At 35.4% G+C, this 15,460-nt stretch overlaps 1 protein-coding gene across 1 annotated transcript in view; it reads right to left on the reverse strand.

Annotated features, from left to right (window-relative positions):
* Window positions 1–243: 243 nt before the first annotated feature.
* The window catches only part of MRPL1 (mitochondrial ribosomal protein L1), a 46,387-nt gene continuing 31,170 nt past the window's right edge, over window positions 244–15,460 (reverse strand). The window contains exons 8-9 of the mRNA XM_016207517.2: window positions 1,931–2,012; window positions 244–551 (exon numbers count right to left, since the gene is read on the reverse strand). Coding sequence (XP_016063003.1) covers window positions 433–551; window positions 1,931–2,012 — 201 coding nt within the window. The 3' untranslated portion in view covers window positions 244–432. The remainder of the gene's footprint in view (window positions 552–1,930; window positions 2,013–15,460) is intronic.

The following is a 15,460-nucleotide window of genomic DNA, read 5'->3' on the forward strand; positions in this document are numbered from 1 at the left end:
CACAAATGACAGAATTTTTCAGAATGAACGTTACCCAACATTTTCCACATTTTTTCTTTAGAAATAGTCATATAATGTAGCTCATGACTCTGCCATTCTCTCTCTCATGGGAACTGAGGATGCTCCTCTTCCCTCAAATGGTCTAGTTCTCAAGGGAAAGTTATTAAGCTAAAAATTGCTGCTATAATTACCAGCATATAAAATCTGAATTCTAAGGAAAAAGATTTAATGGGATCTAAAAGGTAAGTTCAGACACAAAGAAAATTTTATTTTCCTATTTTTGAAAGTGTTGTGAGATCTTCCAGCGTTAAAATCCACTTCCAAGTATGATGATCATGAAATAACAAGACACCAAACATAGAAATGACACAATTTTATCATTTTCTCTGTTGCTTATTCATCCATTAAAAATATTTTCACAATACAACACTTTTAGGAAGCTTCTCTGTTACTTTCTTTGGTTTCCGCTTCTTTAGGTAACAATGGCTCCATCTTTAGTAACAAACCTTCACTTGTCGAACTACGAAGGAAAGCTCGTACCACAAAGGGCCCTGAAAACAAAAACAAGCATCACCTTTCATTTTATTCCACAGATAACTAATAAGCAAATATAAACATACAGCAAGAGCCTTGTAGAACTCATGGTATAGGTGGTAAGTACTGACATTACTGAACTAGTATTTTATAAGAAAAGAAAGGTCATTTCTAGAATAGAAGAAAAACCAGCTACACTCTAGAATATTAGAGATTTATCCTTTAAACTGCACATACTCACGAATAATTCGTTTCCCTCTGCCAGAATACAGTCATTTAGAATTTATTTTATTGTAAAGTCAACAGTGAAGGAGCAGGTGGTAATATTTACATTTGATGGAATAGTCTAAATTAAAATAGTCAACACAGATGTGACCTTTGTGTTAACAAACATTTAATAAAATTTTTAAAAATTAAAAAGCTTTTCCTATGAACCATGTTAGGGACTTTGTTTAAAATGGAAAAACCCAGATAACTATATTGTTTTTAGAGATTAACTATCCATCATTCTACTCCAGTTATAGTCTCAGAGGACCCTATACTCAAATCAAAGTTCTCCATGGAATACAAGAATCCATACACATACCATTGCTAACCACAACAGCCAAACCTAGGACAACAGAATTAACAAAGGAAGTAATTATCACCAGCGTGTTTAACTCTCAAAGAAGGTGAAAAATAGTGCAAGACTGTGTTTTAGTTAGACACTTGGTTATAAAACTCAAAGTGACAGATTCCTATAGTGACAAAATTATAAGTAGATAGTCTATTGAGTGTAACAGACACCTGCTTGGCTTCAAACAGCTGTGCGTGAAATTCGCCTTGGGAAGGAATGTGAGTGGCACATGATGCAATGATAAGGGCTCTGGACGTGAGCCTAGTCTACTAACAGCTTCCATATCTCGATCAAGTTTCACTGTTTTCCATGAATCACCCTGTTTTTAAGAAGTGACTCTTATGACAGGATTAAAACCTAGTCTTTTCCTAAAATAAATAAGATCTAGAAAGCTAGTGCCAGTGACAAAGTAAATGGTGTGGCTTCACATCAATACTGCGTAAATGATTTTAGTTTCTGTTTAAACCCATTGTAAGTTTAAGGCAATCAGTTACAGTTTTCCTTCAAACTTTATTTACTACATTTAATAGAAGAAATCATGTGGGAATTTACAAAGGTTTCAGGATTTGAGTATTCCATTAATGTTAAAGAGGTCTCCTCTCTAAACAACTACGGTTGTTAATAAGGCAATTAGGAATCCTTTGGAGAATTAAATGTTATTCAATCGCTGGAAATACTGTTGCGATTGTAGTTGCGTATAAACTTGATTGTTTTCTAAATATTTTACATTTTTAAAGTATCACAGGGCTACAGGGAAGTTTACCCCAGCTACCCACTCACCCAAATTCAGCGGCCTGTGCCTACAAACTTCATTGATAACAGCTTGCAGATTGGCAGCTATCTGGTCACTTGACATATCCAGCTTAAAAAAAAAGAAAAAAAAAAAAAGATGTATAGCATTAATGGCATGAAAGTGAGAAAACAGTAAAATTTTGGTAATTGTATCAATATTTATTCTAGACAATGTTTTTCAAATATTCAACTAATGCAAATTATCTATTAAGGGATCCTACTGTAAAAGAAAAACCTTCTATACTCTTCTTTCAGAATGCTACACTTACATGTCTTTACGTGTCAAGATTTAATTACCCTACAGAACATATTACAGCAAAGTGTTTTGAAGTTGTTCCACTCAAATTCTTTGATTTCCAAGTGATTTCCCCAAAACTTATCCTGGGGCAGAATACACCACACCTCTTTCCCCTAACCCTCAAGGAATTGGTGATATTTTCTCTTGAAGCACTTGTTGATTTACTTTTAAAGGAAACTTTAAAAATGTTTAGAAGTTAATGCTTTCACATGTTCAAAATAAAACTACTTGACTACACACATTCAGACACATCTCACACAGAGACATTTTCAGGATGCTATCTATGCTAACACTATGCAATAATAATTATCCTGCTATTTAGCAAAAAATACAGCAAGTAAATGTATACAGGGAACAAGATCTAGTCATAGAACTCCTAAACTCTGAGAAACTCACACCTTTGGAAAGTCCTTATGCTTATCATTCAAATTCAATACATGCTATTCTTAAATACACCAGTTAAAACCAGTTCTACTGCATCTCAATATTTGGAGGATTATGTACTTTACAAAATGAATACATTTTTAAACATTTGTATAAAACTTATAATAGCATAACCAGCAAAAATCACACAGTAAGTTCAAGTTCAAACAAGATTTCTATTTTCCAATGACTCTGAGAAATGTGCCACATAACCATAAAGAGAATTCCTCCTGAAAAAAGTATTCTCATCCTTGTCAGAAAACATTCATCAGACACTCTCTTGGGCATGATGCAGCACCAAACCCTAAGTGAGAAGGTGTGGACATTACTGGAGGAATTGTCACTTTATGCCAATTCATAAGTGGGATTCTAGGAAGAAAAATATCAAGCCAGCCTTATTTTAGTTCACCTTATTAAGTCCATGGACCTTACAGACTTTAATCTGCACTGTAACAAGTAGTACACTGGCAGGCAGGGCACCTTACATTTGCTGTTAGAAAACAAATGCCAAGGGTATCAACATGTGTCCCTGTCTCCTTTCATTCCCCTCTTAATTCTCCACTTTACCTCAAACTGTCCTTCCTTCTACATCAACTGAAATAACCACCACAGATCTCATAAGTTCCTTTACCCTTTGTTAAAGACCTAAACCTACCTTAAATTTGGGATTGCAATAGATCCAAGGAAAAGCAAGATGCCCGACATAACTTTTTAAGTAGATTGTTACATATACTACAAAAAACTTACCAGATTTTTGTTACTATATAATTTCTACTGACCTATATTGCCATTCCTACAGTCAGCTAATAACGAATGACATGGCTTTAGAAATGAAAAACAATTACTCTCCCTGTAACTTTCATTAGTAGGATGGCTTCAATGATTTCATTTAGTTTTAAAGTCGTTTACACTTTTACCCCAAATTTTACCACCTCTATCTTTACTAAATACTGTCTCTACTAAATTTAAAAATATATTTGTAGCCATAATACTTCATTTTACTTTTTCTTTTAGATATTGTGCAAAATTATGAAAAAGTTTCCTATTTTATGGGCATAACATGATTATTTAATTGGCTACTGATGACAAGATAGCTACATACAATTACAAAATGTATGGTTGCAGGAGAGAAATTTATTTGGACTGATAACTACTGAGAGATAACTCATGAAAGCAACATTTGCCAGTTTCTCTGCCTATATCTCAGTTACTCTGCACTTCTAATGCAATTACTTTTGTGGTCTTACAAAGGAAGTCGAAGAAGACCATTATGAGGAGACAATACCTGTACTATTCTCAGTAGTAGAGCAGAGCATGAGACTTGGTACAGCAGGTTAAAACAAAACAAAAACAACAAAACAGGAATGGGTTGACCTTGAAGGATGACTGAACTGTGTTAAGCACCATGTCTGTGTGTGTGTGCATAATGAATATGTAACAGTCACAATACTATCTATATTTAACTAAAATAATTATCTACTGCAGGACAAAATAGTTATTTCTCAATCTGTAGCATAGATATTTTCAAGAAAAGACTGCGTCACTGAATCCTACCTTCTGCCTACCATTCCTTACTATGTCAGAAATAACTCCCTAAGAAGACTCCATGGAAGACTTACAAAGACATCAGGCTGGTGACTCAGGGGATGGATACAGGTGAACTCTACCTCTTTGCTTTAACTCTCAGATTTTCCTCCCTCTGTGAAATTCTTAACCTTTGTCTTCAATGACTTTCTACCATTATGAGAAAATTAAAAAACAGCCGGCAGGGCATAGCTTGGCGGTTGAGCATTGACCTAGGACCCAGGAGATCTCGGTTCGATTCCCGGTCAGGGCACATGCCTGGGTTGCGGGCTCTGTCCGCAGTCGGGGGCGTGCAGGAGGCAGCCGATCCATGACTCTCTCATCATTGATGTTTCTATCTCTCTCTCCCTCTCCCTTCCTCTCTCTGAAATCAGTAAAGAGAGAAAAATAATAATAAATTAAAAAACTGGTTCTGACCATTTTCTGTTCCTTTGAGATACAGAAGTATGCAGGGCAAACTGTAGTTGTGAGCGTGTCCAAGGCAGTGATTCTTAAAGGTGTTTCAGGTTATCAAACCTCACTCTGGGAAAACGCACAGACACACACCAAAATTTTAGTGTACATCTTCATGGATTAAAAGAAGGGTGAAGAGAGAAGAAAGGGTCCTGAGAAAAGTGTGTCAGTTAAACGAGATCTGCGGGCCACACTTTGAGAATCGCCAATATAAAATTCAGTTCAAATATTCTGGATGACTAAGGACTACAGTGTGAAAAAGGGATTCAACCTAATATTTTATATTTTACAGAGGATAGGAAAAAAAAAAAAAAGGCAAAGTAGGTATACATGATTATTAAACAATCACATGACCCTCCTGAAGTGGCCGGCTTTTGTCACTGTAAATGTACTGACAGTCTCTAGGTGACTGATCATCTCTAAGTGGAACAGCAGAGAGGACTGCTCCTTTGAATAAGCACTTGTTAGAACATCTGACCTCCAAATCCCTTCCATGTGCAATGTTCTAAGATTATATAAATGTGGCCTGGCATATGGTTGCTGCAGATGGGCCAATACTCTTAATCCCCATGACTCCTAACAGTCTCAACCAAGAAAAGATAATAATCTGTGTGTTTCCTACATGACTTTAAGGAAAGTGATAACTGATTTATCAAGTAGTTGTTTATTGGTCTTACTATTAGTCAAGCTCTGTAGTAAGCATTACAGAGTAATTTTCATGTCTCCCAAGACATAATAATTTTCAGAGGTCCCTTTCCCAAGCTCCCCACTCTCCTTGGTCTCCCTAGTGCTTTCTCGTTCCCTGGGGCTCTCCCTTTTGGCACTCTGCCCAGAAAGCTGGCGCTTTATTTACCCCGTACTTTGCCACTTACTTTCTGCAACTGTTCTGCAGTGGGGGCCAACTGGCAGGCAGAGAGAGAGAAAAAAAAACTAAAGGCAGTGTGCCCCATACTCCTGTGACTACAGATCCTCTAGCCAAAAAGGAAGGTCTCCTACCTCAAAATTTTAGACACCTGTGTCCTCCTCTGTACCTGCTCCTACTCGGAGCCATGATCTCTATTCTCAAGCGTGAAGTAGGGAGAGGGCTTCTCCTGGAGCTCTCTCTGCTCCCTGGTTTCAGGCTATGTTGACACCAGGCCATGCAACAATACAAGGGAAAAATGGCAAACTCACCGCCAGTTTGGTGGTACTTCAAATTCTGGTCTTCCTTAATTCCTCTGCCACTATTTACTTTTCAGAATCTTCAAACAGCTGCTCCCTGCATTCTGTGCAGGTTTTATAACAGCTATATTCATGGGACAGACGGGGGTGATGTGAATACACCTTCTCACCTGGAACTGGAACTTCCCAAGCTTATGTGTTATGTATTTATATTACAGGGTTGGCAATCTTTCTCTGAAAGGGATCAGATAGTAAATATTTTAGGTTTTGAGAGGCACATATGATTTCTGCGGCATATTGGGGTTTTTTTGTTGTTTCTTTTTTAAATATATCTTTATTGATTTCAGAGAGAAAAAAGGAGAGGGAGACAGAAACATCAATGATGAGAAAGTTATTGATCGAGCCCGCAACCCGGGCATGTGCCCTGACCAGGAATCGAACCCCAATCGCCTGGATCCTAGGTCGACGCTCAGCTGCTGAGCCACGCCTGGCTAGGCTGGTTTTTTTTTTAAAAATTACAACCCTTTAAAAGACCATTCTAAGTTCACATATGATTTGAAAATAGACCAGAGAGCCATGGTTTGCCAATTATTTTGTCTACAAGTATGTAAAAACACATGTAAAGACAAGTTGTGGTATGAGTTATGCTTTGCATCACTTTAACAAATAAATTATCTACCAAAATCAAAAGGAACAAGGAGCTTTCATCACTGCTTATGATAAAGCTGTTTAAAAAATGCTTAATTTTGTTTTTATATTTAATATATTTAATAATCCATAATAGAAACTAATAAATGTATTATTGTTTACTGTAAATACTACATTAGTGAATGTTATTATTTGTTTAGAAATAACATTAATGAATGTACAATGAATTATCTTTCAGAGCCATTCAATTTCTCCTCCCAGCATTTGGATAAAGACAAAATTCTATAAAAGCTATCACACTTATCACTGGTTTTTTAATAAAGCTAACAAAAGAAAGCTGTGTGTGCAGTAATACTGACCACTACTTACTAACAAATGGACTGGCAACAAAGGAAAGCACGCCAGTTTACTTTCCTTTTATACATTAAGCAACGCTTGTATTTTCCATCTGTGTTTTTCTCTTGATCAGTGATCACTACATTGTTGAGTTAATGCAATGAATTAAAGAGAAAATTTCGCTGTTCTCTCAAATAGCATGATTTTTCTTATGCCATTATTTGTATTTAAAGGGGGGGAAGAGTCACACTTTCAATTCCCCCAAATTCTGGGAAATTATCACCTGATTTTATAACAGGATAGGTAAGAAAACTGAAAATGATAGCTAACTATTTTTCATTCTAATATTCCTACTGGTAAGAATATTGATAAAAATCCATCCGAAGAATACAACCTAAAATACCATGAGGATTATTCATCCCAGTTAAATATATATCTTTCACAATAATGTATCAAGAAAAATGATGACACATATTCAGTTCTGCGTAAATATTAGTTTCCCCTCTTTCTTGGCCCCATATTGTTGGACATCTAAGATTTATTGCCAATATATTTCCTTTAACTTTGATGAGAACTAACAAGTACAAAATTAGATTTTTACATTCTACAGTGTACCTTCCTCTCTTTATAATTCCATTATCTATGACAAAGCACACTATAGTATACCAAAAATAATGCAACAAAAGAAAATTTAATCATCAGCGGGAAGGAATGGAGGGGGAAAATGGCAGTGAGCCCTTAGCTAACGAGCTGCCACCTCTTTAGCCAACTATTGTTTCTAACTGATTTAAGCAATATTCCTTGCTTGCCATTTTTTCCAACTTATGGATGTAGTTGCTTCAAAATAAGCCTTCAATTTCCATGCACGATACTATTCACATCTTGTTTAAATGAACTCCAACACATTCATTTTTCCTGTTCTAACATGTTGGCTAAAACTAAAGACTGATTTCAGCACAACATTTATGATGCTTATTCTCTTGCTCTGAACTTATTTTTGTTACAATATACTTCATCTTTTATCAACTTCCAGGTTGATAATATTCTTGCCACAAAATAATTCACTGTTACACAAGCAAAGTACAGTGATGCATACCTATGAATGGACCATGTCTACAACTTTTAAAAAGAAGGGGGAGAAAAGCACATCAAAGGCACTGCCTTTATACTAAGTATGCCCAAGATCCAGGTACATCGGAAACCCAGACGAGAAACATCACTGCACTCAGGTCTTGGCATAATCTGGTATAAACATAAATATGAGCTGCCCGACCTTCTGTTTTTTCTTTTTAGAAAATGAGCTTAGGCCCAGCCAGTGTGCCTCAGTGGCTGAGCGTCAATCCATGAACCAGGAGGTCATGGTTTGATTCCCGGTCAGGGCCCATGCCTGGGTTGCAGGCTCGATCCCCAGTGGGGGGCGTGCAGGAGGCAGCCCATCCATGTTTCTCCCTCACTGATGTTTCTCTCTCTCTCCTTCTCCCTTCCTCTCTCTAAAATCAATAAAAACATATTTTTTAAAAATGAGTTAGGTTTGATTTGCCAATACCATTATTACTTATAAATCCTCAAAGTCTGGATATTTACATGACTTTAAAGGGGCTACAGTTGTTTTTCCTTTAATGCTATGATATGTCATGTCAAAGCCAGGCTATTACATGATACATTTTTTAAAAATGTTCTTCAAAATTTCAATCATATTTAGAAGTCTTCCCCATTCCACATTATTCGAGATCTTATGTTCTAATTACATATTAATAAAAGTATAGAAATAGTAAGATTCTAAGCTAAAACAGAATGAGTGGCATACATGGGTGTTTTGAAAGTATATCATTTCTTTAGAATACTTTATTTCCTTTACTGGACTTTATAGTATACTAGTGTTATAATGTCTGCAACTTAACTTTAAGTGGTTCAGAAAACAGAGTATCTATTTTCTCTAAGCAAACTACTTTTACTAGTTTTTCTAAACAAATTGTGACAAAATTGGTGACTCTAGCCATGATGAGCAGATAGGTGTTCACTGTCCTATTTTTTCAACTTTTCCATTCATTTAAAAATTTTCAAAATAAAAACTGAATTGAAAAGATATGCAGACATTGAAGATATTTACAAATACCACCTTAACTACAGGTCAGGCTTTATGAAGCAATAAACTCTACGAAAATGTGTGATATTTCATTACTTTCTTACCTGAAATGTTATGAATACGGTTTAACTTCTCTTTAAAGTTTCCTTTCTAAAGTGCTATGGACATTGGGCATTCCAATGTTCTAAAATAAAATGAAGATAAAACATCAAAATTCCTAATTTTATGGTTTTCAGAAAATTTTTATAGTGGAAAGTCTTTTTAAAAAGCCTCACTTGTAGGTATATGTATACTTGAATTATTTTGAGTGCAAAATTAAAATAGAAAGTTGATTGGACTAGATAGCAGGTCTTCACTAAACATTCTTTTGAAGGCCAAATACTTGTTATAAAGTATGAAAAATTCTACCAAGTTGCTGTGCTGACAGCAAAGCACTTATAAAGGGGCCAAAACTACAAAAAATAACCTGAAACTAAGAAGACTTCATAGTACACCATACTCTTTAAAATCTCCAGTGTGCATTATAATGCAAATCTATGTTTGCTGAAATACTTCAACATATGTGAGATTCTATTTAACTAGTTTCAAGCATAAAAGTTAGCTAGTTGCTGTTTGAAAAGATATACAAAAACATGGGTTGGATTTTATAGGCTCTTTCGGGAGTATATATAACAGGCCATGAGAGTCATATAATTTATTCTGGTATTAAATACTATGATAGGTTAAATACACCAAATAAGCACATTCCAAATTTTCCTTTAATCTACAGTTCATGTCCTCTCTTCTGGATAAATGCTTCCTATTACACGTCTTAATGTGCCATATTTTATTACAGCGTTATCACATCTGTTTGTTTTTGAAATATGTGAGGCAGTTAACATTAACCAAAGTGAAAGGAGAGAGACCATTTTAGGTTTTGTCAAATATAAAAGTATTACATGTGCCTCCTGTAAAAGGGTAAAGTCAATACTAACAGAAAATTAGAAAGAACTTTTACCTTATAATAAAGGACAAGTTAAGAAAGCCAATCAACAATGCAAATGGCTTAAAATTACCCTTACAAGTGTTCTGGAAGAGTGGGCTGGAGGCCAAGTATCTTAAATCACACAAGGAATCCATCAGTGAGAAAAAAACAAAGCAGGTTCTGAGAGCCTCAAAGGTAACATAAAATGGACTTGTGGTATGTTATAAAATACTAACAGGCACCCTTTGAAAATTACTTCAAAGTCTTTATTATGGCAGGTGTATGCTATAACATCTGAACACTGCTTAATCTTCTTGTGAAATGTCAAAATATACACCTGGCTAAGTATTCCCATAATAAATAGAGGTCAGGATCGTTCTGACTCATTTTGTGAAATTCCAGAAATTAAATTTTTTACTTTCTATATTACTCCATAAGGATTGGTTGAAAAGTTTAGTGTAAATCAGTCAAATTTTTATGAAACAAAACACTAATTCATTATATATTATGTAGAACAGTATCTTTTAGTAATTTCTAACTGATCTTCAATTGGCAGTTTTTGTATATTTGTACATTAGTACATTCATTCATTCAACAATTATTTACTGAACAGCTACTATTTGCCACACACTATTCCAGGAACTGGGGATACAGAAATAAACACATGAACAAATATTCCTAGCTTTTATTTTCTTATTCTTTTAGGTTTCTTTCTCTTTTTTTTAATCTTTATTGTTGGAAGTATTACAGATGTCCCCTTTTTTCTCCCCATTTACCCCCTCCACCTGCTCCCGCCCCCTCCCCAGGCCTTCACCACACTATTGTTTGTACCTATAGGTTATGCATATTAGTTCTTTGGTTAATCTCTTCCCTGCACACACATACCCCTTCTTGTTTCTTGGCTCCTCCTAAAGGGTGGCAAAACTTTGTCTCCAAAATCCATCTCCTCTTCTTTTATTTTTTATTTACTGATTTTTAGAGAGGAGGGGTGTGGGAAGAAAAAGAGAGAAACATCATCAATTTGTTGTTCCAGTTATTTATGCATTCACTGGTTGGTTCTTGTATGTGCCCTGACTAGAGATCAAACCCACAACCTTGGCATATGGGGATGGACAACACTCTAACTAAGCTACCACACCAGGGCCTCCCTTCTTCTTTTACATAAAGTTTTAGCTGGGCACATGGCCATCCAGCCTTTAGCTAAGACCTTCAGCTAAGCCACATGACTAACTCTGGACCATGAAATGTGGACAGAAGTAATGAGGCCAATGGTTCACAGGCTTGAAAGAAAGCTGCTCGCTGTCCACCTCCTCTTGCTTCCTTCACACTGGCTATAAGTCAGATTTGGTATCAGCAAGATTCATCTACACAGAATAAAATTTAAAAAATAAAAACAGAGAGATAAGGAACCTTGATCCCCGGTTAACTTTGTGCAGCAGAATAACCCTGAGCTGCACACCAGCTCAAACTGGGAGAAAAATAACTTTCTGTCATGATTAAATCACTGTTATTTGGTCCCTTTAAAAACACCTGAACCAATATAGATGTAAAGCAGTCCATTCATCATCTTACATATTATTTTAAAATATGAAATAATGACTCTAAATTTACCTGGTGTATATTTTCAAACTCCTAGAAATAGTCCTTGATCTACTCCATGCCATAATTACACATCAATCATTGCTTCTTTTCTGCAACTTCCTTCTATCTTATATATATATTTCTATTATCACACTTTTCTATAATTTATTCCCATATGTAGCTCCTACCACACATGTCTTTCTTAAGAAAAAAGGTCTTATTCTATTTTGCATTACACTGTGCCTGGTACAGAGTCAGTACTACTTAATAAATATTTGTTAAACAGAACTTGCACATTAATTTGGTTGTTTTTTGTTTTGCTTTTTCTGGCTAGATTATAAATGAGTTAATAATAATTTTTCCTATTCAGAGAATAAAGTTTAAGAAAAGTCAATAAATGAGGATAATTTTAAAAATATATAGAATACAATAAAAATCTCTAATACATCATGGGTCAGAAAAAATATCAGTCGTAAACACTGGATAGAAAAGTATTTGTTTTCCATAGTTAATGGATACCAGGCAATCTGTGTTTGTGAACACCTCAATTTTATGGGCAGCTCACCTTCTATGAACATGGCTCTTGTCAATTCCATTGAGTAGGCACTAGTAAACAAAGCAAGTCATGGCAGAGGTAAGCCAGATGGTGTCCACAGTAAAGGGAGTCACAGGACCCCCCACAAAAAAAGAGAGAGAGGTAGAGAATCAGGTCAGGCCTAGGAATACTGTATTTGAGAAGAAAGGGTAAGGATAAGAATGGGGGATAGATGAGGAAACTTAAAATCTTAAGAAGTAGAACAGATGATTTTGTCCTAAGAAGAAAACAATGGTAATGTTCACTTCACCCTAGAATCTTTAAGCTACTAAACACACACACACCAGTAACATATCACCCAACGAACTGACAAAATGATTATGTTTTATGATATCAAATGCTGGTAAGGGTGTGAGGTATTTTAACACAATATTGGATAAATTATAAATTGGTGCAAACATTTCAGAGAGTAATTGGGTAATATTTATGATAAAATTTTCAACATATATCCTATTTCTAGAAATTTACCTTATAAGTATACTTGTAAAAAAAACTGGCAATTTGTATTCATAAGCATGTCATTGCAGTATCACTTGTAATAGCCTCAAACTGGAAACTATCAATGGGGAACTGATTATGGAACATGCACACAATGGAATATAACTCTACGAAGCCATTAAAAAGGTCGTGACAGCCCTGGCTGGTGTGATCAGTGGTTAGAGCATCGGCCCGAGACCAAAGGGTCTCGGGTTCGATTCCTGGTCAAGGGCACATACCTGGATTGCAGGTTCCATCCCTGGCCTGGTCAGGGCACATGTGGGAGGCAACCCATTGATCTCTCTCTCTCATTCTCTCTCTTCCTCCCTCTCTCTCTCTCTTTCTCTCTCTCTCTCTCTCCTCCCCCCCGTCCACTCTCTAAAAATCAATGGAAAAATATCCTTGGGTGAGGGTTAACAACAACAAAAAGAACACAGCAGCATGGCAGGTCTCTGCATCTTTGAAGACATCTATGCTATATTAAATTGGGGGAAAAGGTACAGCACAGTGTTTGTGGCATAAAATCTTACACATACATGACTTTTTAGAGGGTGTTTATGTTTATGTCTTAACATTTCTGGAAGGACAAAAATAAAACTATTAATAGAAGTCCCACAAGGAAACAATTGCAGAGAAAAGGGCTTTAGTGTTTCCTTACATATTTTTATAAACTGAAATTAACCAAGTGCATATATCAATTTGAAAAATTTTAAATGTCAACAGTTACCTGGGCAGCAAAATTATGGCTATTATAGTTTTCTACATTATAAACTTGGATAAATCATTTTAAAATTATTTAATTACTATCTGAAATTAAACTGCTATTTAGAATATATATACTTGACAGGTACATATTATGCCTCAGCTTCATTTTTTTGAGAATCTGTCTTAGTTTCATTTTCTTTTCATGGAAAGATCAATGACTTTAAAAAAAAAAAAGTTAGGGTTCAGTTGTAGAAATATGTTTCTTCTCCCAGTAAACCTTTATTTTTAGTTTTATGCTTTAAGATCTTTCCCTTATCCCAACCAATTCATTCTTCATGATGAGAAAATAAATGGTAACTATACGATAGCAATATAACTGAAAAAGGAAATACTGAAAAAATATTCTTTTACAATCAGTTATAAACTGTCTGTCTCCATGATGTCCAAAGTTATCCTGTGAATGACATTTTCACTGAGCATTTAATCCGATAGCATGTAGACATATACATAACCAATTTTATAAGTATGTAAATCATAGGTACAAATGGTAGGAAAGAAAAACGAAACCAATTTACCTGCAAGTACTGCTCACAAATGTTTGATACTGGCTAAAGCACGTTAGTACAGTTCTGATATACAAAGGCATCATAAGTGGCTGAGCTCTCATACCCAAGGTGCTAATCCTCAAGTCAGATAACTATAAAAGATAATTAAACTGACTGTATTTATCACTTTGATACAGAAGGAAAACCAGCTTAAACTACTCAAGATGAATTTCACATTACATCAACAGTAGAAATGGATCACGAAGCAATGTGGCAGTGCAGACTCTTTGCAGAACTGTAACAAGGGACATCAAGATGATTCAACTAAACTTAAAATAGTCTCTCTTGTACAGGCAAATAAAAACACAAAATTAATACAGTACATTTCGCTCTCCCAAAAACCATATTTCTAGATTAGCGGTCAGCAAACCTTTTTCCCTAAAGAGTCAGATATTAAATACCTTAGGCTTTGTGGGCTCATATGATCTCTGTAGCAAATTCTTTGTTTTATTTTGTTTTTTACAACCATTTAAAACAGTAAAGACCATTTTTAGCTCATAGACTACATAAAAATGAGTCACAGTTGGATTTGATCCATGGGCTATCGTCTCTTGACCATGGTCTTGACACCTTCCTTGTATCCTAAAGGAGAACCTCTTCCCAAATGAGGACTGTGATAGTTGCCTTTCATCTCCATATTCATACCAAATCCAATTCTAATATCATACAGGTGGCAACAACAAACATCTTCAGTATTTCCAACTATATAGTAAGAAGAGTATCACTCAGGGAAATCTAAAACTTTTAAGAAAGCTATATTACTGTGCTTTGAAATGTTTTTTAAAAAACATCTGTTCTCACCCTGGCCAGTGTGGCTCAGTGGTTAGTGTTGGCCCAAGCACTGAGGTTGCAGGTTTGATCCCCAGCCTCAGCTGGGGTGCATGTGGGAGGAAACCAATCGATGCATCTCTCTTAAATCGATGTTTCTCTCTCTCCCCCCACCTCGCTCTCTTTCACTCTCTCTAAAAATCAATGAAAAAAAAATTCTCTGAAGATTTTAAAAAAATCTGTTCTCTCTGATAATTACAACCAATATTTCTATGGGATAGTTGTAATGTACTAGATACAATGGTTAACAGATTTTTATTCCTTTTTGAACAACTTTACTGAGATATTCCTGACTCACTGCTTATTTTCAATAATTTTATTGAGGCATATTTTGCATTTCATATTATTCACCATTTTCTAATTTACAATTCAATTGTTTTTCAATAAGTTTACCAAGTTGAGCAACCATTATCAGCAGCCAGTTTTAAAATGTCTTCATCAACCTAATATGATCACTTATGCACATTTACTGTTATGCCTGTTTCTTCCCGCCCCCTGCCCAGGCAACCACTAATATACCTTTTGTCTTTAAAAAGAAATACATTTTCCAGATATTTCATATAAATGGTAGCATACAGTAAGTGATTTCTGTGTTTGGTTTCTTTCACTGAGCATAATGTTTTTGAGGTTCATCCATAATGTAGCATGTATCCATAGTTTGTTCCTTTTTACTTGTAAATAGTATTCTATGGGATCTGCTGCATAACCTTAAATTGTCAATTTATTAACTTTTCAAATATGTACACACTCATGAAACCATCACCAGTCAGGATA

The sequence above is a fragment of the Miniopterus natalensis genome, chromosome 1 (assembly GCF_054644295.1).
Source record: "Miniopterus natalensis isolate mMinNat1 chromosome 1, mMinNat1.hap1, whole genome shotgun sequence".
In the NCBI taxonomy this organism is placed as follows: Eukaryota; Metazoa; Chordata; class Mammalia; order Chiroptera; family Miniopteridae; genus Miniopterus; species Miniopterus natalensis.